Source organism: Aotus nancymaae, unplaced genomic scaffold, assembly GCF_030222135.1.
Source record: "Aotus nancymaae isolate 86718 unplaced genomic scaffold, 86718_ANA_hifiasm-v0.15.2.pri h1tg000007l, whole genome shotgun sequence".
Lineage (NCBI taxonomy): Eukaryota > Metazoa > Chordata > Mammalia > Primates > Aotidae > Aotus > Aotus nancymaae.
In genome coordinates, this window is record NW_026988418.1 from 744072 (window position 1) to 770032 (window position 25961).

The 25961-nt window shown below is 46.2% G+C and overlaps 1 protein-coding gene and 1 non-coding gene across 2 annotated transcripts in view; one reads left to right on the top strand and one right to left on the bottom strand.

The window, feature by feature from the left end:
* EPHA10 (EPH receptor A10) overlaps positions 1 to 25961 on the bottom strand; it is a 47419-nt gene that overhangs the window by 16956 nt on the left and 4502 nt on the right. Inside the window, exons 4-6 of the mRNA XM_064372157.1 lie at positions 19212 to 19367; positions 17936 to 18286; positions 294 to 427 (exon numbers count right to left, since the gene is read on the bottom strand). Coding sequence (XP_064228227.1) covers positions 294 to 427; positions 17936 to 18286; positions 19212 to 19367 — 641 coding nt within the window. The remainder of the gene's footprint in view (positions 1 to 293; positions 428 to 17935; positions 18287 to 19211; positions 19368 to 25961) is intronic.
* Positions 15904 to 16007, top strand: LOC135273529 (small nucleolar RNA U13). Its single transcript, XR_010341318.1, has one exon. It is a non-coding gene; the product is annotated as a small nucleolar RNA U13 (small nucleolar RNA).

Below are 25961 nucleotides of genomic sequence, written 5' to 3' on the forward strand. Positions count from 1 at the left end.
CGTATAAGATTCAGCCACACAAAATCTGGACCAAGCCCCAGAGAAATCTCTTTGTCAACTGAAACACTAGGTGATGTGGGAACAATGGAAATGGTTGGTGATGGAGATAGATCTGAGCGGTGAGAGGAAGAGCAGGAGTCTGGGGAAGGAGGGAGAGACTTGAGTCTGGGGCCCCTAGGAGAGGGCAGTTATGTTTACAAAGGGAGTAACAAGGGCTTTTGCTGGGAGGACGGCCTGAAGAACCAGAAGCAGGTGCGGGCCAGGCTCCAGATCTCTCTCAGACACGTACTCACCTTCTCGTAGTATCGGATCTCGTACTCCGTGCCATTGGCCCCAGGGGCTCCGGCAGGGATGGGCTCCCGCCAGGACAGGGACACGCTCTGGGGCTCCACTCGGTCCCTGCGGATCTCATCCTCCTCCCAGGGCGCTGAAAGTAAGTAACATGGCATTCTCCACCTTGACCCCATACATGGCAGGATTTAGGGTAGGGGGAAGAGGGCGCAGTGTGCGGAGCTATGCGACGGGGCTAAAAGAGGCCTGGGGAGTGGTCTCAGGGGCTGTGGGCGGGGCTAGGGAACAGCCCGAGAGGCGTGGCCAAAGGGGAGGAGTCTGTGGGGAGGAAAGAGGCCCCTCTGCCCCCACAGTCCCTTTCTTCTTTGTCCCTAGAGGGAAAAGCATTAGGCCTTCTGCTGCTTGCCCACTGCCTACACCCCAGCTTCTTTCATGGTGGTTGGCTCTAAAGCTCCAGGCTCTTTCTACACTTGCTGCAGCTTGGAGACATAAGAGAACATTTATGGGCAGGAAGACCTGCTACTTAACAATTCCAATGGTCTGGTCAAGAGGTAATACACTCAACAAAGTAGAAATAGAAGGAAATTATCCCAAAAGAATAAAGGCCATATATGAAAAGCCTACAGTGAGCATTATACCCAATGGTGAAAGACTAGAAGCTTTCCCTCCATCGTCAGGAAAAAGGCAAGATGTCTGCTCTCATCACTTTTATTCATCATAATACCAGAAGTTCTAGCCAGAGCAGTTAGGCAAGAAAAAGAAATAAAAGGCATCCAAACTGGAAAAGAAGCAGGAAATTTATCTGTTTATAAATGACATGATTTTATCTGTAGAAAACCCTAAAGATGCCACAAAGAATTTTTAGGCTAGGCATGGTGGCTCATGCCTATCATCCCAGCACTTTGGGATGCCAAGGTGGGCGGATTACTTTGAGTTCACGAGTTTGAAACCAGCCTGGCCAATATGGCAAAACCTTCTCTCTACTAAAAATACAAAAATTAGCTGGGCATGGTGGCCCATGCCTGTAATTTCAGCTACTCAGGAGGCTGAGGCTGAAGAATCATGGGGCAGAGGCTGCAGTGAGCCAAGATCACACCACTGCACTCCATCCTGGACAACAGAGCAAAACTCCATCTCAAAAAAATAAAATAAAATTTAAAACTAATAAATACAGCAAAGCTGCAGAATATAAAACCAATGCACAAAAATTAGTTGTGTTTCTATACATGATGAACAATTCAAAAAGAAAATTAGGAAAACAATCCCACTTACAATAGCATCAAAAATAATAAAATACTTAGAAATAAACTTAACCAAAGGATTGAAAGACTTTCATACAGAAAACTACAAAATATTGCTGAAAGAAATTAAAGAAAACACAAATAATTGGAAAGGCATCCTGTGTTCATGGAATAGAACACTTACTACTGTTAAAATGTCCCCACTACCAAAAGTGAACTACAGATTGAATGCAATCCTATCAAAATCCCAGGCATTTTTTACAGACATAGAAAAAATATCCTAAAATTCATATGGAATCTGAAAGGACCATGAATAGTCAACATAATCATGGGAAGGAAAAATAAAGTTGGGTCAGAGGCAGGGCTCCCACCTATAATCCCAGCACTTTGGGAGGCCAAGGTGGGAGAATTGCTTGAGACCAGCCTGAGCAACACAGTGAAACTCCATTATTTACAAAAACCAACAACAAAACTCACCCACACACGCAAAGGTAGAGTCCTCACACTTCCTGACTTCAAAACATATTTCAAAGCTACAGTAATCAAAACAATATGGTACAGATATATAGACCAACGAAACAGAATACAGAGCCCAGAAATAACTCCTCTCCATGTATGATCAAATGATCTCCCACAAGGGTATCAAGGTTATGCTATGCAGAAAGGATAGTCTCTTCACCAAATGGCACTGAGAAAAGTGGATATCCACATGTAAAAGAATGAAGTTGGACCCTCACTTTATATCATACACAAAAATGAACTCAAAATGGATTAAAGACCTAAATGTAGGATCTGAAATGATAAAACTCCTAGAAGAAAACACAGGGGAAAAGCTTCATGACACTGGATTTGGCAATCAATGATTTCTTGGATATGACACCAGAAGCACAGGTGGGAAAAACAAAAATAGACAAATGAGACAACATCAAACTTTTAAAATTCTGCAGGGCAAAGGCAACAATAATCAGAGTAAAGAGGCAATCTTTGAAATGGGAGAAAATAGTTGCTAACCATATATCTAAGGGGTTAATATCCAGAATGTATAAAGACTGTCTAGAACTCAATAACAAAGACCAAATAACTCGGTTTAAAAATGGACAAAGAACTTCAGTAGACTTTTTTTTTTTTTAGGCTATCAGGTGAGGCAGTGAGAGTGGAGAAGGAACAAAGGAATCTATAACTGGATGTGATCAATTAGTTGTAAACAACACTGCACTGGGACCAGCCTGAGTAGACATTTCTTCAAAATAGATATAGGCCAGGCGCACTGGCTCACACCTGTAATCCCAGCACTTGGGGAGGCCAAGGGGGTGGATCACCTGAGGTCAAGAGTTCGAGACGAACCTGGCCAACACGGTAAAACGCTGTCTGTACTAAAAATACAAAAGTTAGCTGGGCATGGTGGCATGCACCTGTAATCCCAGCTATTTGGGAGGCTGAGGCATGAGAGTTGCTTGAACCTGGGAGGCGGAGGTGAGCTGAGATCGCACCATTGCACTCCAGCCTGGGCAACAGAGTGAAACTCTGCCTCAAAAAAAAAAAAAAGATATACAAATGGCCAAGAAGTACATGAAAAGATGTGTAATATCATTAATCATCAGGGAAATGCAAACCAAAACCACAATGAGATATCACCTCACACCCTTTAGGATGACCACTACCAAAAATATAGAACATAACAAGTGTTGGCAAGGACATGAAGAAATTGGAAGCCTTCTACATCATTGGTAGGAATGTAATTGGTGCAGCTGCTATGGAAAACAATATGGAGGTTCCTCAAAAAATTATAGTTACTATATGATCCAGCAATCCTGATTCTGGGCATATATCCAAAGAACCAAAATCAGGTCTTGAAGAGATACTGCTCACCCATGTTCACTGGGGCATTATTCATAATAGCCAAGAGGTGGAAGCAACCTAAATGTATAAGTAGATAAATGGATAAAGAAAATATGGTGCCGGGCGCGGTGGCTCACACCTGTAATCCCAGCACTTTGGGAGGCCAAGGCAGGTGGATCACGAGGTCAAGAGATCGAGACCACCCTGGTCAAGATGGTGAAACCCCGTCCCTACTAAAAATACAAAAAATTAGCTGGGCATGGTTGCGCGTGCCTGTAATCCCAGCTTCTCAGGAGGCCGAGGCAGGAGAATTGCCTAAACCCAGGAGGTGGAAGTTGCGGTGAGCCAAGATCACACCATTGCACTCCAGCCTGGGTAACAAGAGCGAAATTCCGTCTCAAAAAGAAAATATGGTATGTATACACAATAGGATATTATTCAATCCTTAAAAAGAAGAAAATTCTGTCATATGCCACAATATGAATGAAACTTGAAGACATTATGCGAAGGAAAACAATCCAGTCACAAAAAGACAAATATTGCATGATTCCACTTACATGAGGCATCTAAAGCAGTCAAACTCTTTGAAACAGAAAGTAGAATAGTAGGCCAGGCGCAGTGGCTCATGCTTGTAAACCCAGTGGCTCGTGCCTGTAAACCCAGCACACTTAGGGAGGCCAAGGCAAGCGGATTACTTGAGGCCAGGAATTTGAGACCAGCCTGGCCAATGTGGCGAAAGCCTGTCTCTACTGAAAATACAGAAATTAACCAGGCATGGTGGCAGACATCTATAATCTCAGCTACTTGGGAGGCTGAGGCAGGAGAATCAGTCGAACCCTGGAAGCAGAGGTTGCAGTGAGCCAAGATTGCACCAGTGCCCTTTAGCCTGGTTGACAGAGTGACACCCTGACTCAAAAAACAAAGAAAAAAAGGCTAGGCAAGGTGGCTCACACCTGTAATCCCAACACTTTGGGAGGCCGAGGCCGACGGATCACCTGAGGTAGAGAGATCGAGACCAGCCTGACCAACATGGAGAAACCCCGTCTCTACTAAAAATACAAAATTAGCTGGGCATGGTGGCGCATGCCTATAATCCCAGCTACTCGGGAGGCTGAGGCAGGAGAATCACTTGAACTTGGGAGGCGGAGGTTGCGGTGAGCCGAGATCACACCATTGGACTCCCGCCTGGGCAACAAAAGTAAAACTTAGTCTCAAAAAATAAGAGAAAAAGAGAAAGAAAAAGAGGCCAGGTGCGGTGGCTCGCACCTGTAATCCCAGCACTTTGGGAGGCTGAGGCAGGCGGATCACCTGAGGTCAGGAGTTCAAGACTAGCCTGGCCAACATGGTGAAACCTTGTCTCTACTAAAAATACAAAAATTAGCCAGGCGTGGTGACAGGCGCCTGTAATCCCAGCTACTTGGAAGGCTGAGGCAGGAGAATCACTTGAACCCAGGAGGCGGAGGTTGCATTGAACCAAGATTGTGCCATTGCACTCCAGCCTGGGTAACAAGAGCGAAACTCTGTCTCAAAAAAAAAAAAAGAAAAAGAAAGTAGAACGGTAGTTGCCATGGGAGGGTGGTGGGGGTAAAGGGGAGTTGTTGAATGGATATAGAATTACAGCTTTGCAAGATGAAAAAGTTCTAAGGACCGGGTGTTGTAGTTCACGCCTGTAATCTCAGCACTATGGGAGGGCCAAGGTGGGAGGATCACTTGAGCCCAGGAGTTCAACACCAGCCTGGACAACAAAGTGAGACCCTGTCTCTGCAAAAAATCAAAAAATTAGGTGGGCATGGTGACACACACCTGTGGTCCCAGCTATGTGGGAGGCTGAGGCAGGAGGATAGCCTGAGCCCAGAAGGTCAAGGCTGCCACTGTACTCCAGCCTAGGCAATACAGCAAGGCCCCGTCTCAAAAAATAAAAAGAAAAGGAAAAGAAAAAGTTATAGAGATCCACTGAACAACATATCTAGTTAACATACTGTACTATACACATAAAATAGGTAAGATGATACATTTTATGTGTTTTTTACAATAAAAAAATCCAATGCCCAGGTCACAACCCAGAGCAAACAAGTCATTGCCTCTGTAGGCTGGAGCTCAGGAATTCGTTGTTTTATTTAAGTTTCTTGGTGATTCCAGTGTGCAGATAAGTTGAGAATTGCTAGTCTAGATAATGTCAGGTGAACAGCAGCATACACACACGTACACCCATGTACAGAAGGTAATAAGGCCTGGGGTGTGTGTTCAGCAAAGAGATTTCCAAGAGAAGATGCCAGTGGGAGAAGGCAGTGGGAGAAATGGTTCCAGGGCTCAGAAAATGTGTCTGAGAGAAAGATGAAGATGGAGGAGCCATCAGAAGGTGAACGGATGAAACTGTCCAGGGAAAATGCATAGAAAGAGAAGAAGAAAAGCTTTTAGGGAATAAGTCTGAAAAATGCCAGCATTTAAGAAACAGGGAAAGGAAGAGAAATTTGACAAAAAGGAGCCAGAGAGGCAGGAGGAAGACCAAGGGTGAACAAGGTGATGGAAGCCCGGGAAGAGAACATTTAGGAAGGTTCCCTCCTGACTTTTCTGGTGGTGAGCCCGCTATTGGTCCACAAGCAAGTGATCTTACTCCCTGAGCCTCGGTTTCCCCGTGTGTAAAATGGGAACAATGATGACACCTCCTAGGCGTGTTGTGGGAATTTTACGAAGTAATGTGTATGAGAGACTGAGCAAGCACTGGGCACCAGCATTCCAGCAAGAAGAGCTGGTGCTGGGCAGTGTCTCATGTCGAGAAGAGACAGAGTAAGATGATGATTCAAATTTCCCTCTGGCTTTCATAAAGTGAATGTTCCTGCTGCCTTTGGGGGATTGAGGAAAGCAGAGATCAGAGAGTAATAAGGCAAGGAACTAGAGACAGGAAGTAGGTGGCTCAGGCTCTGACAAGGGCGTGGACGTGGCTTCTAGTCTGAAACGGTATATACATCTATCGGCCTCCACTGCACGTTTTTCCCAAATTCCAATTAAAACATAGAGACACAGTAAGAGTTGAAAACCCACACCATCACCATAAACTAGTCTTGACAGCTGATCGCCAGAATGGGGGCTGGAGAGTAGAGTGGCACATTTCTACTTACAATCAAGCCAGTGGGACTAGATCAAAAAGTGGGATTGTAATGAACCCCCAGGCTATACTGCCCACAGAGTGGCACTGCCTCCCAGTCTAAAAATAACTAGAAAAATCCTTTATTCCTCCTCTCAGTGTCTGACCCTCTAAAAAAAAAAAAAAAAAAAAAAAAAAAGCCAGGTCTTTGTCAAGTGGACAATGCACAGCCAGCACTCTACTGCAGAGCTGCTTTCGAGGAAAAGTGCTCTTCCCTGTCCCTCAGGGGCGCTTCTCAGCTGAAATTCACTTTGAGATGGCAACTCCCAGAAAAGACCCGAGCACAAAGTGAGAGGAGTGGTGAAGCATTCTAGGAGGTGGCAAAGCTCCTTGCAAATACAGATAGGGGCAGAGATGGGAAGGGGAGGCTAGAAATATCATTTTTTTAAAGCTACATTTGTGGAGAGCATTACACAGCCAGGATAGAGAGGTAGAAGACGGTTCCATTTCGGTTCCAAAGAGATAAGTAGATGAAAGCCTGATAAATCCTGCTAATGGATCTAAAAACTCTCCAGCTATAGATCTGGCCCCTGGTGGGGCCAAAGTTGCAGCAGATAGTATTGGAAACCCAGTCGACAGCCTTGTCCCCATTTCCTGCCAGCTGAGCTGAATTTTTGGTTCAGAGTCTACCATCTCCCCATAGGTGACTTGGGTAAATTCTGGTTGTCCTAAGACATTTGTGTGCACTCATTCCCTTTGCCAATGAGTGGTTTAGGGTTGGACTTATAATCCATTTCAGGCCAACAAAAGAAGTTAGCTGGGGACAAGGGTTCAGAGAAAAGTTTCTTGCTTTTAAAAGGATACCTTTGAGGAAGAAACAGTTCTTTTTCTGCCTCTGAATGGTACGGATGTGATGTCTGGAGCTGCTGCAGCCAACTTGCTACCATGAGGGAACCAGCCTATATGATAAAAATGGCAGAGAGGACAGAGAGAAAAAGCCTGAGTCCTTGAGGACACTTTTGAGCTGCTGAGTGAACCAAGCTCTAACTCTAGCCCTCTTATGTGACTAAGAAATCATATAAGTTAAAGTCAGTTAGGGCCCAGCACTGTGGCTCACACCTGTAATCCCAGAACTTTGAGAGGCATAGGTGGGAGTCTCACCTGAGGCCAGGAATTAGAGACCAGCCTGGGCAACATAGCAATACCCCATCTCTACAAAAAAAATTTTTAAAGGAAAAAAAGTGGCCGGGCGCGGTGGCTCATGCCTATAATCCCAGCACTTTGGGAGGTGGATCACGAGGTCAAGAGATCGAGACCATCCTGGTCAACATGGTGAAACCCTGTCTCTACTAAAAATACAAAAATCAGCTGGGCATGGTCGTGCGCGCCTGTAGTCCCAGCTACTTGGGAGACTGAGGCAGGAGAATTGCCTGAACCCAGGAGGCGGAGGTTGCAGTGAGCCGAGATCGCGCCATTGCGCTCCAGCCTTGGTAACAAGAGTGAAACTCTGTCTCAAAAAAAAAAAAAAAAAAAAAGTCAGCTGGGCATGTTAGCACATGCCTACAGTCCTAGCCACTTGGGAGGCTCAGGCGGGAGGATCACCTGAGCTCAGGAGTTTGAGGTTACAGTGAGCTATGATCATGCCACTGCACTCCAGCTTAAGTGACAGAGTAAGATTCTGTCTCTAAAAATAATAATAAAATCAGTTAGACTGGGATTTATTGTTACTTGGAGCTGAAAACCTCACAACTAATTCAAAGGGCAATTCACGTATCTTTTCTGTTGTTGTTGGCAAACACCAGCTATCTCCTTACTCAAGAATGAGTAGACAGAAAATACCAGAAATTGGGTATATGAAAAAATATTTCAGAATAAGGGAATAGGAGCATTATTCTGAAGATTCAGGAGAAGCAAATCTTGAAAAGTGATTTAATGTGATAGAGAATAAGGAGACACTCTGGCACTTTAAGAAGAAAGAAAACACAGCCTCCACCAACTAGGTACAGAAGGTCATAAGGAGAAAACAGGTGGAGAAGAAAAAGAAACAAGCTGAGATGAGATAAAAATGGAGAAACTGAGAAGGGCTGGGTGAAGAAACTAAAAACGCATCAGCAAAATTGAAATATTTAAAATAGAATTCATTACAAATACAAGGAATTTTAACAAAATCACAAACAGAGTGCAAAACAAACCCCCCTCAGTCTTTGAAACAACAAGTAAAAAACAAGAAGGCACTCCAACTGAATAATAACTTGTGATGGTTTAACTGATGATCGTTTTACAATGGCGTAAAAGCAATACAACCATTCTGTTTTTGCACTTCAGTGCAGTATTCAATAAATTCCATGACATACTCAATGTAAAATAGATACTCATTGTAAAACAGGTGATTTTGCCCAAGTGTAGGCTAATGTAAGTGTTCTGGGCATGTTTAAGTAGGCTAGGCTACGGTATGATGTTTGGCAGGCTAGTGCATTCAATGCATTTTGAAACTTACAATATTTTCAACTTATAATGAGCTTAATGGGTCATAAGCCTGTCTTTAAGTTGAGGAGCATCTGCATATAGATAGTAGGTAGGTAGGTAGATAGATAGATAGATAGATAGATAGATAGATAGATAGATATAAACAGAGAGAGAGAAAAAGAACTACACTACAAAAGAGTGCATATTGTTTTAAAGTAGCATGAAATCGTTTAAAAATCTTTACCATGCATGAACTTCCATGAAGCACTACAATCAGCAACACAGACATAATAAAAGCAAGTCATCTAGAAATGAAAGCACATCCTCTAAAATAACTTGAGTCAAAACTACAACACTAAAAAGAAACACAGAAATATTAACCTTGGACTAAGCAATGGTTTCTTAGCGGTGACACCAAAAACACAAACAACCAAAGAAAAAACAGATAAATTAGACTTCATCAAAATTAAAAGCTTTTGGTTGGGCACAGTGGTTCATGCTTGTAATCCCAGCACTTTGGGTGGCTGAGGCGGTTGGATCACGAGGTCAAGAGATCGAGACCATTCTGGCCGACATGGTGAAATCCCATCTCTACTAAAAATACAAAAATTAGCTGGGCGTGGAGGTGCATACCTGTAGTCCTAGCTACTCTGGTGGCTGAGGCAGGAGAACTGCTTGAGCCTGGGAGGCAGAGGCTGCAGTGAGCCGAGATCATGCCACTGCATTCCAGCCTGGTGACAGAGCAAGACTCCATCTCAAAAAAAAAAAAGGTACAAAAATGAGCTGGGTGTAGTGGCATGTGCCTGTAGTCCCAGCTACTCTGGAGGCTGAGGCAGGAGAATCGCTTGAACCCAGGAAACAGAGGTTGCAGTGAGCTGAGATCACACCACTGTACCCAGTCTGGGCAACAGAGCAAGATTCCATCTCTGGGGAAAAATAATTAAAAGCTTTTGTTATTGAAAGGACATTCTCAATAAAGTGAAAGCCAAATCACAGAGTGGGAGAAAATATTCACAAATCATTTATCTGACAAGGTTTGTATGGGTTAAATAGTGTGTCTGAAAAAGATACACTGAAGTCCTAACCAGCCCCCATCTCAGAATGTGATCTTATTTTCACAGAAGTAATTAAGTAAAAATGAGGTCATTTACGGTGGGCCCTAATCCAGTATGACTGGTACCTTATGAAAAAGAGAATTTGAACACAGGGAAAAACACACATGGAGAGATGATGATGTGATGACACCGGGAGAAGACAGTCATGTGACTAGAGTGATGCGTGTGCAAGCCAAGGAACACCAAGGATTGCCAGTAAATATAAGAAGCTGGAAGAGCAGGGAAGGGTCCTCCCCTAGAACCATTGGAGACAGTGTGGCCCTGATGACACCTTTTGCAATACATTTGTTTTAGGCCAGTCAGTTTTTGGCACCTTGCTACAGCAATACTGGGAAACTAACACAAGTGTCTAGTAGCTGTAATACATATCTATAGTTATAATACCTTATAACTTAATGACAAAAAGAAAATCCTGCACAGGAAAAGATGTTCAAATACTAATGATATATTAGTTATTAGGGAAATGCAAATCAAAGCCACAATGAGATCCCACCTCACATCCACTAGGATGGATACTGTTAAAAAGACAAACAATAACAAGTATTGGTGAGGAGGTGGAGAAACTGGAACCCTTGTACTTTGCAGGTGGAAATGCAAAATGGTACAGCTGCTTTGAAAAAGTTGATAATGCCTCAAAAAGTTAAAAAGTTACTGTATGTATTAGTCAGCTCAGGTTACAATAATAAGAAACCACAGACCTTTAATAACAAAGGTGACTTTCAGGCTAGGCATGGTGCCTCACACCTGTAATTCCAGCACTTTGGGGGCCAAGGTGGGCATACTGCCTAAGGCCAGGAGGTCAAGACCAGCCTAGCCAACACGGGGAAACCTTGTTTCTACTAAAAAATACAAAAATTAGCCAGGCGTGGTGGCATGTGCCTGTAATCCCAGCTACTCTGGAAGCTGAGGCATGAGAATGGCTTGAACCTGGGAAGTGAAGGTTGCATTAAGCTAAGATTGCACCAGTGCATTCCAGCCTGGGTGACAGAGGAAGACTCCGTCTCAATCGATCAATCAATAACAAAGATGGCTTTCCTAACAAAAATCTATTTTCTCACACTTCTGGAGGCTAGAAGTCCCACGTCAAGTGCTCAGCAGATCTGTAATCTGGTGAGAACTATTTTCCTGACCAGTCACCTTCCCACTGTGTTCTCACGTGGCCTTTCTTCTGTGCACATATGGACACAGAGTGAGTGAGCTGTGGTGTCTCTCCCTTTTCTTATAGAGATACCAGTCCTAATGGATTAAGGCCCACCCTTATATCTCATTTAACCTTAATTACCTCCTTAAAGGGACTATCTCCAAATATAGTCACATTGGGGTTTAGGGTTTCAACACGTGAAACTGGAAGTAACATAATTCAGTCCATAACCGTATGACTTAGCAATTCCACTCCTAGGTATATAGCCATGAAAATATACATTTACACAAAAACATATAAATATTAATATTCACAATAGTATTATTCATAATAGCCAAAATGTAGAAACAGCCCAAGTCCATCAACTGATGAATGGATAAGCAAAACTGTGGTCTATCCATGCAATGGAATGTTATTCAGCCATAAAAAGGAATGAAGTACTGATACATGCTACGACATGGGTGAAGCTTGAAACCATTACACTAAGTGAGAGAAGCCAGACATGAAAGCTCACATATTGCATAATTCCATGTATTGAGATGCCTAGAATAGGCAAATCCATAGAAACAGAAAGACTAGTGGTTACCAAGAGCTAGAGGAGGTAGATGGAATGGTGAGTGACTAATGAGCTTCCTTTCAGGGTAATGAAATGTTTTAGAATTAGATAGCACTTGTTGCACAACCATGTGAATATATGAAAAATCACTGAAGTGTATGCTTCAAAAGGATGAATTTTATGTTATATTTTTATGTTATATGAATTATACCTTTAAAAACCCATATTACTAACAATGTGACAATATCATGTACCAAATGTATTGGAAATGACAAAGCTATACTCAGAGGAAAACTCATAGCTTTAAAAAATTAAAACAAAAAATAACTAAGCACTGAACTTGCCTAGAAAAAGACTTCTGAAATTGGGCATGGTAGCTCACACCTGTAATCCCAACACTTTGGGAGGCCAAGGCAGGTGGATTGCTTGTGTCAGGAGTTCAAGATGAGTTTGAGCAACATAGTGAGAACCCCATCTCTACAAAAAATACATTAGCGAGGCATGGTGGTGCACATCTGTAGTACCAGCTACTTGGGAGGTTGAGGCAGGAGAATCGCTGGAACTCAGGAGGCAGAGGTTGTAGTGAGCCAAGATCATGTCATTGCATTCCAGCCTGGGTGACAGAGAGTGAAACTCTGGCTCAAAAATAAAATCAGGAAAGCAGGAGAGTGGTATTAATAAAGATAAAATCATAAAATATAGCTGGGCGTGGTGGCGTGCACCTGTAATCCCAGCTACTTGGGAGGCTGCTGCAGCAGAATCACTGGAACCCGGGAGGCAGAGGTTGCAGTGAGCTGAGATCATGCCACTGCACTCCAGCCTGGGCTACGGAGTGAGACTCCATCTTAAAAAAAAAAATCATAAAATAAGAGATGAAAGAGCAATGGAATTGGTAGGTTCAAGAGCTGACCCTGTCATAACCAATAAAATAAACTTCTGGCAAGGATAATTAAGAAAAAAAGAGAGAAATCACAAACATATAACAGGAAGAAGGAGAAAGTAAACTCCAGGTACTCAGGAAATGTATACACATTTCTAAGAATAAATTAGAAAAAGAACACCAAAACATTTTCTAGGAAAGCACAAATTTATAAAATTGATCAAGAAGAAGTTACAGTAAAAATTAAAAATATCAGGCCGGGCGCGGTGGCTCAAGCCTGTAATCCCAGCACTTTGGGAGGCCGAGGCGGGTGGATCACGAGGTCAAGAGATCGAGACCATCCTGGTCACCATGGTGAAACCCCGTCTCTACTAATACAAAAAAAAAATTAGCTGGGCACGGTGGCGCGTGCCTGTAATCCCAGCTACTCAGGAGGCTGAGGCAGGAGAATTGCCTGAACACAGGAGGCGGAGATTGCGGTGAGCCGAGATCGCGCCATTGCGCTCCAGCCTGGGTATCAAGAGCGAAACTCCGTCTCAAAAAAAAAAAAAAAAAAAAAAAAAAAAATTAAAAATATCAACCTTGGCTGGATATGGTGGCTCATGCCTGTAATCCCAGCATTTTGAGAGGCTGAGGTGGGCAGATCACCTGAGGTCAGAAGTTTGAGACCAGCCTGACCAACATGGTGAAATTCTATCTCTATTAAAAATATAAAAATTAGCCAGGCATGGTGGCATGTGCCTGTAATCCTAGCTACTCAGGAGGCTGAGGCAGGAGAATCACTTAAACCTGGGAGATAGAGGTTGCAGTTAGCCGAGATTGTGCCATTGCACTCCAGCCTGGGTGACAGAGCAAGACTCCATCTCAAAAAATAAATAAATAATAAAATAAAAATAAAAATGAAAATATCTGGCTGGGCGTGGTAGCTCACGCCTATAATCTCAGCACTTTGGGAGGCAGAGGCGGGCAGATTACCTGAGGTCAGGAGTTGGAGACCAGCCTGACCAACATGGAGAAACTCTATCTCTACTAAAAATACAAAATAGGCCACGGGTGGTGGCAAATGCCTGTAATCCCAGCTTTTCAGGAGGCTGAGGCAGGAGAATCACTTGGACCCTGGAGGCAGAGGTTGCAGTGAGTCAAGATTGTGCCACTGCACTCCAGCCTGGGCGACAAGAGCAAAACTCCATCTCAATAAATAAATAAATAAATAAATAAAATATCAAATTTTCTCCCAAAAAATGGCATAGATCCCAGAAAGTTTCCCAGGCAGTTTTTCATGCCTTCAAGGAATATATAAATGTGCTATTAAAATACCCCTGAGCAGGGAAAAAGAAGAAATTTTTCCTGATGGCTTTACTAAAGCCAGCATCACCATAGTGCCAAAACTTGACAAAGAACATATTACAAAACACTAATCCCTCTTAGAAATGTAGATGGTTCCATGCCAAGAGCTCTTTGTATAAAAAATTTAAAAAAAAAAGAAATGACGATGGAAAAAACGTTAAAATGTAAGCAAATGAAATCAGCAAAATATCAAAAGAATAATATATTCGTATCCAGTCGGGTATAATCCAGGAGTGCAAAGAGTTCAGACTGAAAAATCCATTAATAGCATTCATCATACCGACAGGTCAAAGGGGGAAAAATGTGGTCATGTTGAAAATGCTTAAGAAGCATTTTATAAAATTAACATCCATTTCTGAAATTAGAAAAAGTTCAGTAAAAAGCAGAAGCATTATATGGCCTAGGGGTTAAAGGCTCAGGGCTTTGAGGGCACACAGACCTGGGTTCCAAGACCAATCTGAGTTTCATTTAATTTTTTTTTTTTTTTTGAGGTGGAGTCTCACTCTGTTACCCAGGCTGGAGCACAGTGGCACGATCTTGGCTCACTGCAACTTCTACTTCTAGGGTTCAAGCGATTCTCCTGCCTCAGCTTCTCCAGTAGCTGGGATTACAGGTGTGTGCCACCACACCTGGCTATTTTTTTTTTTTTTAACTAGAGGTGGGGTTTCACCTTGTTGTCCAAGCTGAAATCCCATCAAACTCCTGATCTCAAATGATCTGCCTGCCTTGGCCTCCCAAAGTGCTGAGATTACAAGCGAGCCACCGCGCCCGGCACCATTTCAATGAATTAATGTAGAAAATCATATTGCATAGTGCAAATACAGTGGCCCTCGATCAGTAGAAGCTTAGTATTTTTATGGAGAAAGTGGAAATAGAAGATTATTTCCTTAATGTGGCTTTTAAATCCATCTGTGTCAAAACAGTTAAGATTGTTAATATAAAATGCCAGATAAAAGTATTACATATACCGTCATGGATTGCTAAATGATGGGAAGATGTTCTAAAATGCATTGTTAGGCAATTTCATTGCTATAGAAACATCAAAGTATACTTACACAAACCTACATGGCATAGCCTATCACACTTCTAGGCTACAACCTGTACAGCCTAGGTAACAGCCTGTGACCGTACTGAATACTGCGGACAATTGTAACAGACAGCACTACGTGACAGGAGTCTTTCAGCTCCATTATAATCTTATGGGACCACCATCATATATTCCATCCATTGTTGACCAAAATATCATATGGTGCATGACTGTATTAAAACAAAAGGGGTTTTCCAGCAATCCCATTACTGGGTATATACCCAAAGAACTATAAATCATTCTACTATAAAGACACATGTGCACGTATGTTCACTGCAGCCCTGTGTCCAATAGCAAAGTCCTGGAACCAACCCAAATGCCCATCAATGATAGACTAGACAAAGAAAATGTGGTACATATACACCATGGAATACTATGCAGCCATAAAAAAACAATGAGTTTGTGTCCTTTGTAGGGACTTGGATGAATCTGGAAACTATCATTCTCAGCAAACTGACACAAGAACAGAAAACCAAACACCGCATGTTCTCACTCATAGGAGGGTGTTGAACAATGAGAACACATGGATTCAGGGAGAGGAGCATCACACGCTGGGGGCAGTTGGGGGGTAGGCAAGGGACGGTGAGGCGTGGGGAGGGTGGGGAGGGATAACATGGGGAGAAATGCCGGATATAGAATACACCTAAAATAAAATTTAAAAAAAGAAAATATAAAATAATTTAAATATTAACAAAACAAAAGGGGTTTTATGGGTAGATAATTACAAATATGAATACAGAGATAAAGATAGAAACATTTCTGGAAGTATATACTCTAAGATATTAATAGTGGTTTATGTCAGCATAATAAGATTATAGCTTTTTTCTTTTTCTATACTGAATTTTTAAAAATGTGATCCTTTTGTAGTTTGTGGGTGTGATGATTGGGAATTCACACTCATGTGTGAGGTGTGTCACCTTTGAACCTTTTTACAACATCGGCACAATACCTGTCTAACATGAAAGATCGAAAAGGAATTTTAAAAAATGTAAATGCAATAGCAAATGTTAAATCACAATAGAGACAGTAAAAAACATACTGTCCAGAAACCCAGACGAGTTGGGAAACCTCCAAAAGGCAGTGGGAATGGATTGAGAGCTCAAAATGATCAAGGAAGTCAAGTGACAAGATCTGAGAATCAGAAAATGAATGTACAACCTAAGGCTTAGAGATATTTTAAATAAGAGATATGTTTGAGCTATCAGAAGTTCTAGTCAAAGCAGTAGCTGAAGAAAACGTTTTTAAGAGACACGGTCTGGCTCTGTCGCCCAGGCTGGAGTGCAGTGGCACAATCATCACTCACTGCAGCCTCAAACTCCTGGGCGCAAGTGATCCTCCTGCTTCAGCCTCCTGAGCAGCAGGGACTATAGGCTCACACCGCCATGTCTGGCTAATTAAAAAAAAAATTTGTAGAGACAGGGTCTCACTATGTTGCTCCTGGCCTCAGGCTCCCAAAATGCTGGGACTACAGGCCTGTGCCACTGTGCCTGGCCTGAAGAAAACTTTTCCAGGAAAAAAAAAAAGTTGTGCAAATCAAAAGGTTTACTCAATCAAAATAAATCCATATTGGTCAAATGATTATTTTTGGCTGGGCGCATGGTGGCTCACGCCTGTAATCCCAGCACTTTGGGAGACTGAGGAAGGCAGATCACTTGAGGTCAGGAGTTCAACACCAGCCTGGCCAACATGGTGAAATCCCATCTCTACTAAAAATACAAAAATTAGTTGGGTGTGGCGGTGCCCACCTATAATCACAGCTACAGCTACTCGGGAGGCTGAGGTGGGAGAATCGTTTGAACCCATAAGACAGAGGTTGCCATGAGCTGTGATCACACCACCATACTCCAGCCTGGGTGACAAGAGCAAAACTCCATTAAAAAAAAAAAGTTTATTTTCAACAGGTTAAGTAGGTTAAAGAATTATTCTAACATCCGTGTGTATACATATATATGTCATATGTCCAAGTTAGGTAGAAAAGAATGAAAATAACCCTAGCCTCAGACTTCTCCTCGGCAACAGAACTGCCAGAAGACAGAAGCGGAATCACAGAAGGCAGGAAAGCAGGGTCACAGACCGATCCTATCGCCTCGATTAGGAAGAGAGTCAGAAACCATACCACTAGCTTATCTTTCTTGCAAAGAATACAAGCATTACTTGAAGGTCCCCCCTAGTGGAGAAGCGAATCAAAAGAAACTGTCAGGAGTGAAGGTGTGGTGGAAAAAGTCTGTAGGTCTTCACTTACTCATCTCATGTCCAGACTCAGCGATGTGTTGGCTGGTGCGTTCCATCGCCCCTACAGCCTAACTCTACAAGCTTCCTTGCCATTTCCCGGGACCAGGAAAGGGGTGGCCAATGCAGCAAAACCATGCAGAGGCCGAGGGATGGAGGAAAGGGACACACGACGGGACCCCGCTGCCCCAGACAGAGGGAAGGAAGTAAATTCGGTTTCCTACTGACACTTTTTTTAAAGGTAAGGTAAGAGATTAAGGGACTTTCCACCTCTTTTTCCCTGAGAAGTCAGCGGCAAGGCCAACTGCAGAGCCGTGAGCGGGACAGAGGCTTTGTGCAGGGCGCTCAGGAAAAAGGCAAGCACCCAGCGGCTTCCCGCAGACGCACAGAACCGCGCGCCTCCGCTCTGGCCCGGTAGCAAGGGGACGCCTGCATTCTCAGTCCCTCTTGCAGACTCGGGAGGGTGACTGACGCTGGGGAGTCCAGGGGTGACTTCGTGTCCTGGAGAGGGGCGGGGTGCGTGCACAGAGAGTGGCTTCTCTGGGGCGGGTGGGTGGGGCTCCTGCTAGACGGACGGGGCGGCCCCGGGAAGGCGCGGGGGCGGCAGGCGCTGGGACCTCGGGGCGGGGGACGCGGGTGGGGGGGCAGGCGGCCTTACCCCCAGGCCCGGTGGAGACGGTGACCTGCGCGTAGGTGGCTCCCGCGGCGGCCGCTGGACCCGAGACGCCGTTGAGCGCGGCCACGCGCACGGTGTAGCGCGCCCCGGGCCGCAGGTGCAGCAGCGTGGCGGCGCGCTCCCGCAGCCCGACCTGGCGCGGCACGAAGGCCACGCGCGGCCCGCACGGCTCGCACGCGCCCGCCGGGCCCTCGCGGCCGCAGCGCAGGCACAGCAGTGAGTAGGTGATGTCCGAGCGGCCGCCGGAGTCGGCCGGCGGCAGCCAGCGCAGCCTCAGCGCCAGCGGGGAGCGGCTCAGGCTGTACTGCAGGTCCCGTGGCGCCGACGGCGGCCCTGGGGCGGCACAGGGGCGGGGCGGTCAGGGCAGGGCGTGGGGACCCGCGAGCGGGGCGGGATGCACGGGGCGGGCGGGGGCTAGTGCACCTCCCAGTGAGGCAGGAGAAGCTGGAGCGCGAGGGTCAATCGGGGAGGAGGGAGCGGGGCGCTCATCAGAGGACTGGGTGGATGAGGGAACGGGATAGAGATGCAGGGACGGGGGACAGGAGGGACAGGGGCGTGGGGTCAGTCAGGGAGGAGGGCAGAAGGGACGGTCAGTGAAGGGACAGGGATGGTTGAGCGGAAACGGCGCCGTGGGAGCCAGTGGGCGTGGGGGATAGGACAGGGGAGAGGGGTCTGGGGTGGGAGGGATGGGGGCGTGGGTTCAGTCGGGGAGGTTGGAACAGAGATGGTCAGTGAGGGGTCAAGGACGGATGAGCCCCGGGCGAGCTGGAGCAGGGGCTTGTCCCTCCCCCAGGGAAGGGTCAGGGACCCAGGTGTGAGAGCCCTTGGGAGGTCGGCAGGTGAGAGCGGCAGGGCAGTTGGTGAGGATTTGGGAGGAGGTAAATGAGGAGCCGAGGATGTGAGTGTATGGACCGAGAACCGATGGTGCGAAGGTCGGGAGCCCCCATTTCGGCTGGAGGGTAGGCAGGGTGCAGAGAGGGCGGCGGAGGGGGGCTCTCCTCAGTGACCCGCCAAGCATCCTAACCCCATCCTCCATCTGGACTCTCGCAGTTGTCCTGTTTCTTCTCATCCAAGGCCCCGGCCCCCAGCGACCGCCCAGGCTCCGGTCCCGACGCCCCGCCTTCCGGGGCGCTGGCCCCCGTACCCGCCCTCGTGCGCCCCAGTGCGGAGCCCCCGCCCTCACCACCACCCGGATCAGGCCTTCCTTGTCTTCCCCCACCCCGCCACCCTCTGCAGTGACGCCTAGAGGGGGACTCACGGGTGCAGGAAGCCGAGGGCGGGTCGGTGGGCGAGCGCGCGTAGCTGTCCTGGCACACGCAGAAGGTGGAGGCGTTTTCCAGGGCCCGGCTGTGCTCTGGGCACGGTGAGCAGAGGGGCCGCCGCGGGGACACTTTGTAAAACCCTGGGGGACAGGCTGCAGGGCATGGCGGGTGAGAAGCCGGGGCTCCACCACAGCTTCTCCCGGCTTTACTGACTGGCCTGGTTAGGGCAGGGTTTATCTCCTCCAATTACGATAGGAAAACAGGGGACTCCAGTTGGCACTGCCCCGTGGAGTGACTCCTAAACAACCCATTACCGACCCTTAGTAAATGCTCAGTGTGTTCGGAAAACTTTGAAATATTTTACTTTCAGCTGGGCCCGGTAGCTCACGCCCATAATCCCAACACTTTGGAAGGCCAAAGCCAGAGGATCACTAGAGTCCAGGAGCTGGAGACCAGCCTGGGCAACATGGTGAAATCCTGTCTGTATTTACTTTTTTAAAAATTATATCTGTTAATTCATATCCTTACAACCACTTGTAGGTTATCCTCTTTTTATTTTTTATTTTTATTTTCGTTTTTGAGAGAGTCTCGTTCTGTTGCCCAGGCTGGAGTGCAGTGGCCAGATCTCAGCTCACTGCAACCTCTACCTCCCAGGTTTATGCGATTCTCCTGCCTCAGCCTTCCAGGTAGCTGGGATTACAAGCGTGCACCTCCATGCCTGGCTGCTTTTTTTTTTTTTTTTTTTTTTTTGTATTTTTAATAGAGATGGAGTTTCACCATGCTGGCCAGGCTGGTCTCGAACTCCTGGCCTCAAGTGATCCACCCCGCCCCCCATCTCTGCCTCCCAAAGTGTTGAAATTACAGGCGTGAGCCACTATGCCTGGCCCTTTATCCCCTTTTTAAAACAAGGGAGCTAAGGCTAGGAGAGGTGAAGTTGCCTACAGCTACTGCCCCACAGCCTGTGGGATTCCAACCCAAGCCCACGTCACACCACCCTCATGCCCACTGGAAGAAAATGAGCCGAACTCTGCAGTCCTGTTGTGAGAAAGAGAGGGGAGGAGAGATGTCCCAAGGGCTTACCCAGGGACAGACACACAAGCATGCATGCAGACGCACACACATACACCCTCCCACCACCACCATCATTCGAGTTCGTGCATCATAAATTCTCAACTGAAAGTAAAGCCAGCCAGATGCGGGGAGGGCAGGTGGAGAGAGAAGGGCCAGTAAAAGTTCCCTGGGCCATGAGTCAGACCTGGTTCCAGTCTTGACACCTACTCAGTTTGCTTCTCACTTCTCAGAACACAGGTTGTTAAGAGCACAAGTGTTTCTATCCGAACAACCTGGGTTTGTAGCTGAGTCACACCACGTATTTGCTGTGTAGCCTTGAGCACATCAGTTTACCTCTCTGAGCCTTGTGTTGAATACCTACCTCAAAAAAGGTTGTTGGAGGATTGAGATAAAACATGTAAACCACCTAGCCCAGCACCAACCACATTTTCACAATAATGGTAGTAATTACTGTTCCTCCCCTACAAGCCTAAAGTGGTAACTGCTAAACACCCACTTCAAAAAATTTCTCTCCAGCTGGGCCAAGGAGGGAGGCAGTGGCTCCTGGCCCCACTTCTCAGAGCTTAGGTGGTCCTCCCCTTGTTCTCTGGCCATCCCATCTAGTTTAGCTGGCTGCTCTCCAGCTCCAAGAAGATGCAGTACAACAGAAACAGTGCAAACTAGCTCTTGGGGAAGAACTTTCAGCCTGTATGGGAGAAGAGGTGAGGGGACTAGGATTTCCACTGTTTGGAAGGTTTAGGCTTGGGAGGGTCCATCTTGCCCAGAGTTCTGGGCAACACAACTCTGTGGGAGGGGCTCAGCAGCCCAGGAGCTTTTGGAAGCCTTCTCTGCCGGCAGAACAAAGCATAGGCCAACTATCCCATGGTCTGGTGGGCAGCAGAAAGCCAGGCTGGAACTTGGCAGACTTGGGTTCTAGCGTTAGCTGGGCCACTCCTTGTGCCTCTCTGGCCTCAAGAAACCACCGGTCAAATAGGAATAACAATCATGTCCTGCCCACCTCTGTTGTGAAATAGGAGAGCAAGTAAGGGCCCAGATAAAGGATCTGTTCACAGGGTTTCACAGCAATAGGGGAAGAATGCTGGAGGCTCCCTCCCCACAAGTGTATGAGGGTGGCAGCTGTCCTAGAGGTGGGTGGGCCCATCAGTGACAACAGTGGCATCTCTGCTGTGAGAGGCTCTGTTTAGAAGGGGTTTGTGCTGAAGAGCAGATTCAGGGATTCCTGACTGCCAGCACCTCCCTCTCTTCAAGGTCAGAACTTCAGAGCTAATCTGGCTCAGCTCCCACTGGCCTGGTCCTCCAGCAGCTTCCCTAGCAGTAGCCAAAGTCTTTGTCACATACTTCATCATGAGGCATTCACCGGCTTGTGAGACTGCCTTTGTTGAACAACACTGGCAGAAAGTGCTCCTTAGGATGACCCGCATTAGCTTCCCTGTTTGTAATCCAACCCAAGCCCACATCACACCACCCCCTTGTGCCACCCCATCGCAGGGGCTTATTGTGCCCTATGGACCCTCAGGGAATGTATCTGCTTGGGTCCCTTGGCTCCAAGGCAGTCCCACTGAGTTGTTTTCTGTTTGTTTGTTTTGTTTGTTTGTGACAGGGTCTTGCTCTGTTGCCCAGGCTGGAGTGCAGTGGCACAATCATAGCTCACTACAGCCTCCACCTCCTGGGGCCAAGCAATCCTCCCATCTCAGCCCTACCAAGTTGCTGGGACCACAGGCATGCTGTGCTACCAGGCCTGGTTAATTTTTGTGTGTGTAGACATGGAATCCCCCTATGTTGCCCAGGCTGATCTTGAACTCCTGGCTCAAGCGATCATCCTGCCTTGGCCTCCCAAATTGCTGGGATTATAGGTGTGAGCCACTGCACCTGGCCCTAGTGGAGAATTAAAGATACTGGTTACATGCCCTGATTTTTTTCCCCCAAAGGAAATCCCAGTTCTTTCACTAATTTCTCTAGTGACTAAGAGAGAGAGAACAAAAGTCAAGGTCACTAAAGAGAAATCAAAAGGAGAAAAGAACATCTTAGCTCTATTCCCCTCTTATCTATTTACTTTTAGAGGGGAGTCTGTGTTAGCTGCAGAAGGCACTTGCAAGGCCTTTCTAAATCCAACAATTTCCCTCCCTTCCTAATATCCTCCAGCAGCTCCCCACTGCCAGCCACTCTACTGTGCTACACTGAGCCCATCCTTTCGCCTCTGGGTCTTGTTCTATAACTCCTTATATCCCTTTTCTCCTGGCAAACTTCTATACTTCTCCAAACCCCAGTTCAAATAACATCTCCCCAGTGAAGCTTTCCTTGGCATTGTCCACAGCTCCCAACTCCCCAAGGCAAAGCTGAAGCCATTACAAGTGGCCTTTTTCTGGTCTTATCAGACATGGATTGGGTTTCTGAGACTCTTTCTCTCTCTCTCCTTCTCCCTCATTTCTCAGAGAAATCTCCTCCTCTCACTCCTAATCCATTCATTCAGCAAATATTTTTTAGCATCTGTTATGTAGGCTCTATAGATACCCAGCAATGAATAAAACAGACAAGGACCTTACTGTCCACTTCTACAGATGCTCTCCCTCCCACCTTATAGGGAGAAGAGAAGCCATCAGTTGGTAATTCCCTCAACATCTGCCCATCAAAACACACAAATGCCCCCATCCACAACCATCTCCCCCTCCTCCTTCTTTCCAGTCTTAGAGGAGGGAATGAGCCACCTCCTGTTGAAGGCCAGCCCCTCTGTCTCCACCCTGGATCTCTCCTTTTAACCTCGTCAAAGACTACATTCCATCAGTTGTCTCCCCTCTTGGTAGTGAAACAGTAAAAAGCAGCCCATTTTGGGTGCAGGCAATAAGGGCACAAACTATAGAGTATATAAAAGCAATAAGGCCAGGCGCGGTGGCTCACACCTGTAATCCAAGCACTTTGGAGGCCAAGGTGGGCGGATCACCTGAGGTCGGGAGTTCAAGACCAGCCTGACCAACATGGTGAAACCCTGTCTTTAAAAAAAAAAAAACAAAAAAAAACCAATAATAGAACTGACTAAAATCTGGCCTGCTTTTTATTAGCAACATGCATCAGCAATTCTAGCTCACATCAATAATAAAATACTCCTGCCTCCTGGGATAGGGATGGGGATCCCCCCATATACACACTTGGTACTCCAGTGACTCTTTGCCCTTCAGCACACAAACACATCTCTCCCCCATCTACAATAAAAATCCTCTCTCAACCCAATGTCCTCCTCGAGATACTGCCTCTTCTCCTAATTCAAATCCAGACTTCTAGATTCACTGACTCCAGCTCTTCAACTTCCTTCATCCCTCAATCTGCTGCAACCTGGTCTCTCTACCCATCACTCAGCTGCAATTGCTCTCACCAAGGCCACCAAGTGGGTACTTGTTAACCCTCGACTTACCTGACTGCTTCCCAAGTCTGTAGGCCCTTCCTTCCTGGACACCCCTATCTCTCTAGGCTCTCATAATATCACACTCTCCTAGTTCTCCTCCATACCCTGCCCACTCCCTCTCAGCCTTTTAATGGGCTCTGTATTTTCTGCTTGTCCTTGCGTATTGCTCTTCTATGAGTCTTCATTGTTGGCCCTCTTGGCTTCTTCCCCCACATGTTCTCTCTGGTCTGTCCCAATCACACCCACAGCTTCAAGTACTTTCTCTGTCTTGCTGAGCTCCAGACCCACTTTCTAACTACCTTCTCTGGAATGTGCCAGGGAAATCATAAATATGATGTGTCTATCCATGTCCTGTGTTCTGTACCCCAGTGAATGATCCCTCTGTCCATTCAATCCCCAGCAGCATATAAGTCAAAGGGGACTCCTTTCTCCTCCTGTATCACATGGTCACTAAGTGCCGTGGATACCAACTCATGATCCTCATCTCTCAATGACCTCTGCTACTACCTTAATTCAGACCTTGTGCTCTTTCTCCTGCACTATTGAACCATCTTCCTTCTTCATCTTCTGGCTCCTAATCCTTTCCCTCTCAATCCCTTTTTTGCAGCTGCAGCTTGAGTGACCTTTTGAAACTACAAATCTGAGAATGTCAGATCCCTGCTTCAGATCTTCCCCATTGGCCTGAGCTCTTTATCCCAACATTCAAGGCCCTGCTTCTCTCCAGTGCTATCACTTAACTTCCCACACCCCCATATGCCCTCTGCTCTAACCACATTTAGTTATATAGGCCCAACCATGCTATGTTCCTTCCTGCCTCCATGATTCTGCATGCAATTCCTGAGCTTAGAGTGCTCTAAGCTACCTGGGAAAAAAGATCTTCTCACCTTCTCTGGAATGCCTTCTCTATGCTTCCCAGAACCCAGCAAGGTTCTCCCTTCCATGCTTCCTTAGCTGCCTGGTTGTGCGTCACACCCTATGGTAACCACTTGTTTACCCAATGCATTTTCACTGAACACCTACCATATGCCTTATCCTCTTATGGATGCTGGGGCTGCTGACACTAATAAGGCCCAGTGCCTGAGCTCAAGAAGTTCCTAATCTAGGTGTGATCCCTGTAGTCCCACCGACTCAGGAGGCTGAGGCAGAAGGAATGCCTGAACCCAGGAGCTCAAGGCTGTAATACACTATGATCGTGCTTATGAATAGCTGCTACAGTCAAGCCCAGGCGACACAGACCCCCATCACTAAAAAAATAAAGTTCTTAATCTAGTGGTGAAAACACATGTAAGTAGATCACTGCATACCATAGGGTAAGAACAGAAATAGAGTTTTCAATGAGTGCTGGAGAGCACAGAGGTGGATCCTAACTATATCTGGAGAGCTCAGGAAGGTTCATGCCTCCCAGTCTTTCACTAAATTACAATTTCTGCAGGGAAGAGGTGGTGGTATTCATCTGTATACATATAATAAGCCCTCAATAAATGCAGCTGGCACACCTCAATTCATATTGGATGGATGATTGAACAAAGGAATGAGAGCAAATTGAGTCACTTCCTCCGCTGTCTTCCCACCACTCTGTGTATCCCTCTGTTATAGCATATATTACCCTCTTGTGGTTTTTTTGCATCTCTCCATCTAGACTGTGAGCTTCTTGAGAGCTGGGACTATGTCTGACTCATTTCTGTTGCCCTGGCACCCAGAAAAGGACATGGTTTAGAAGAAGCATACCTTGATCTTTCTATATTAAGTGCACACATTCATAACCCCATCCTCGCCCTCTGTCTCCAAAGACACAGGCAGGAGAGAGAATGAGAGGTCTGTTCCTAATGCCCTCACTAGCCTGAGAACCCAGCAAAACCTCCAACATGAAGGATCTCCCCCAGGGAGCACAGTGATTGTAGTTCAGAGAGTTGGATGTGATCTTAGTAATCATCTAGTGCAACTTCTCAATCCCTCTCTCTAGCGTAAAAATCCCCCCTGCCAGCCTCTGACTTGCAAGCATGTGGTCAGTGACTGGGAGCTTCCTCCCTGTAATGCAACCAGTCCCACTAGCCTGAAGCTTGGGCTGCTGTAGAGTTCTTCCTTAGGCTCAGGGGAGACCACATCGTGTCGTGGAAAGAATGCGAGAGTTGAGCAAGCCTGAATTCTGATCCTAGCTCCCCATTTCCTAACTTTGTAAATGAGGTGCTAATCTCTCTGAGGCTCTGTTTCTTCATCTGTGAAACAGGAATAAGGATGACTTCCTTCAGGCCAGGTGCGGTGGCTCACGCCTGTAATC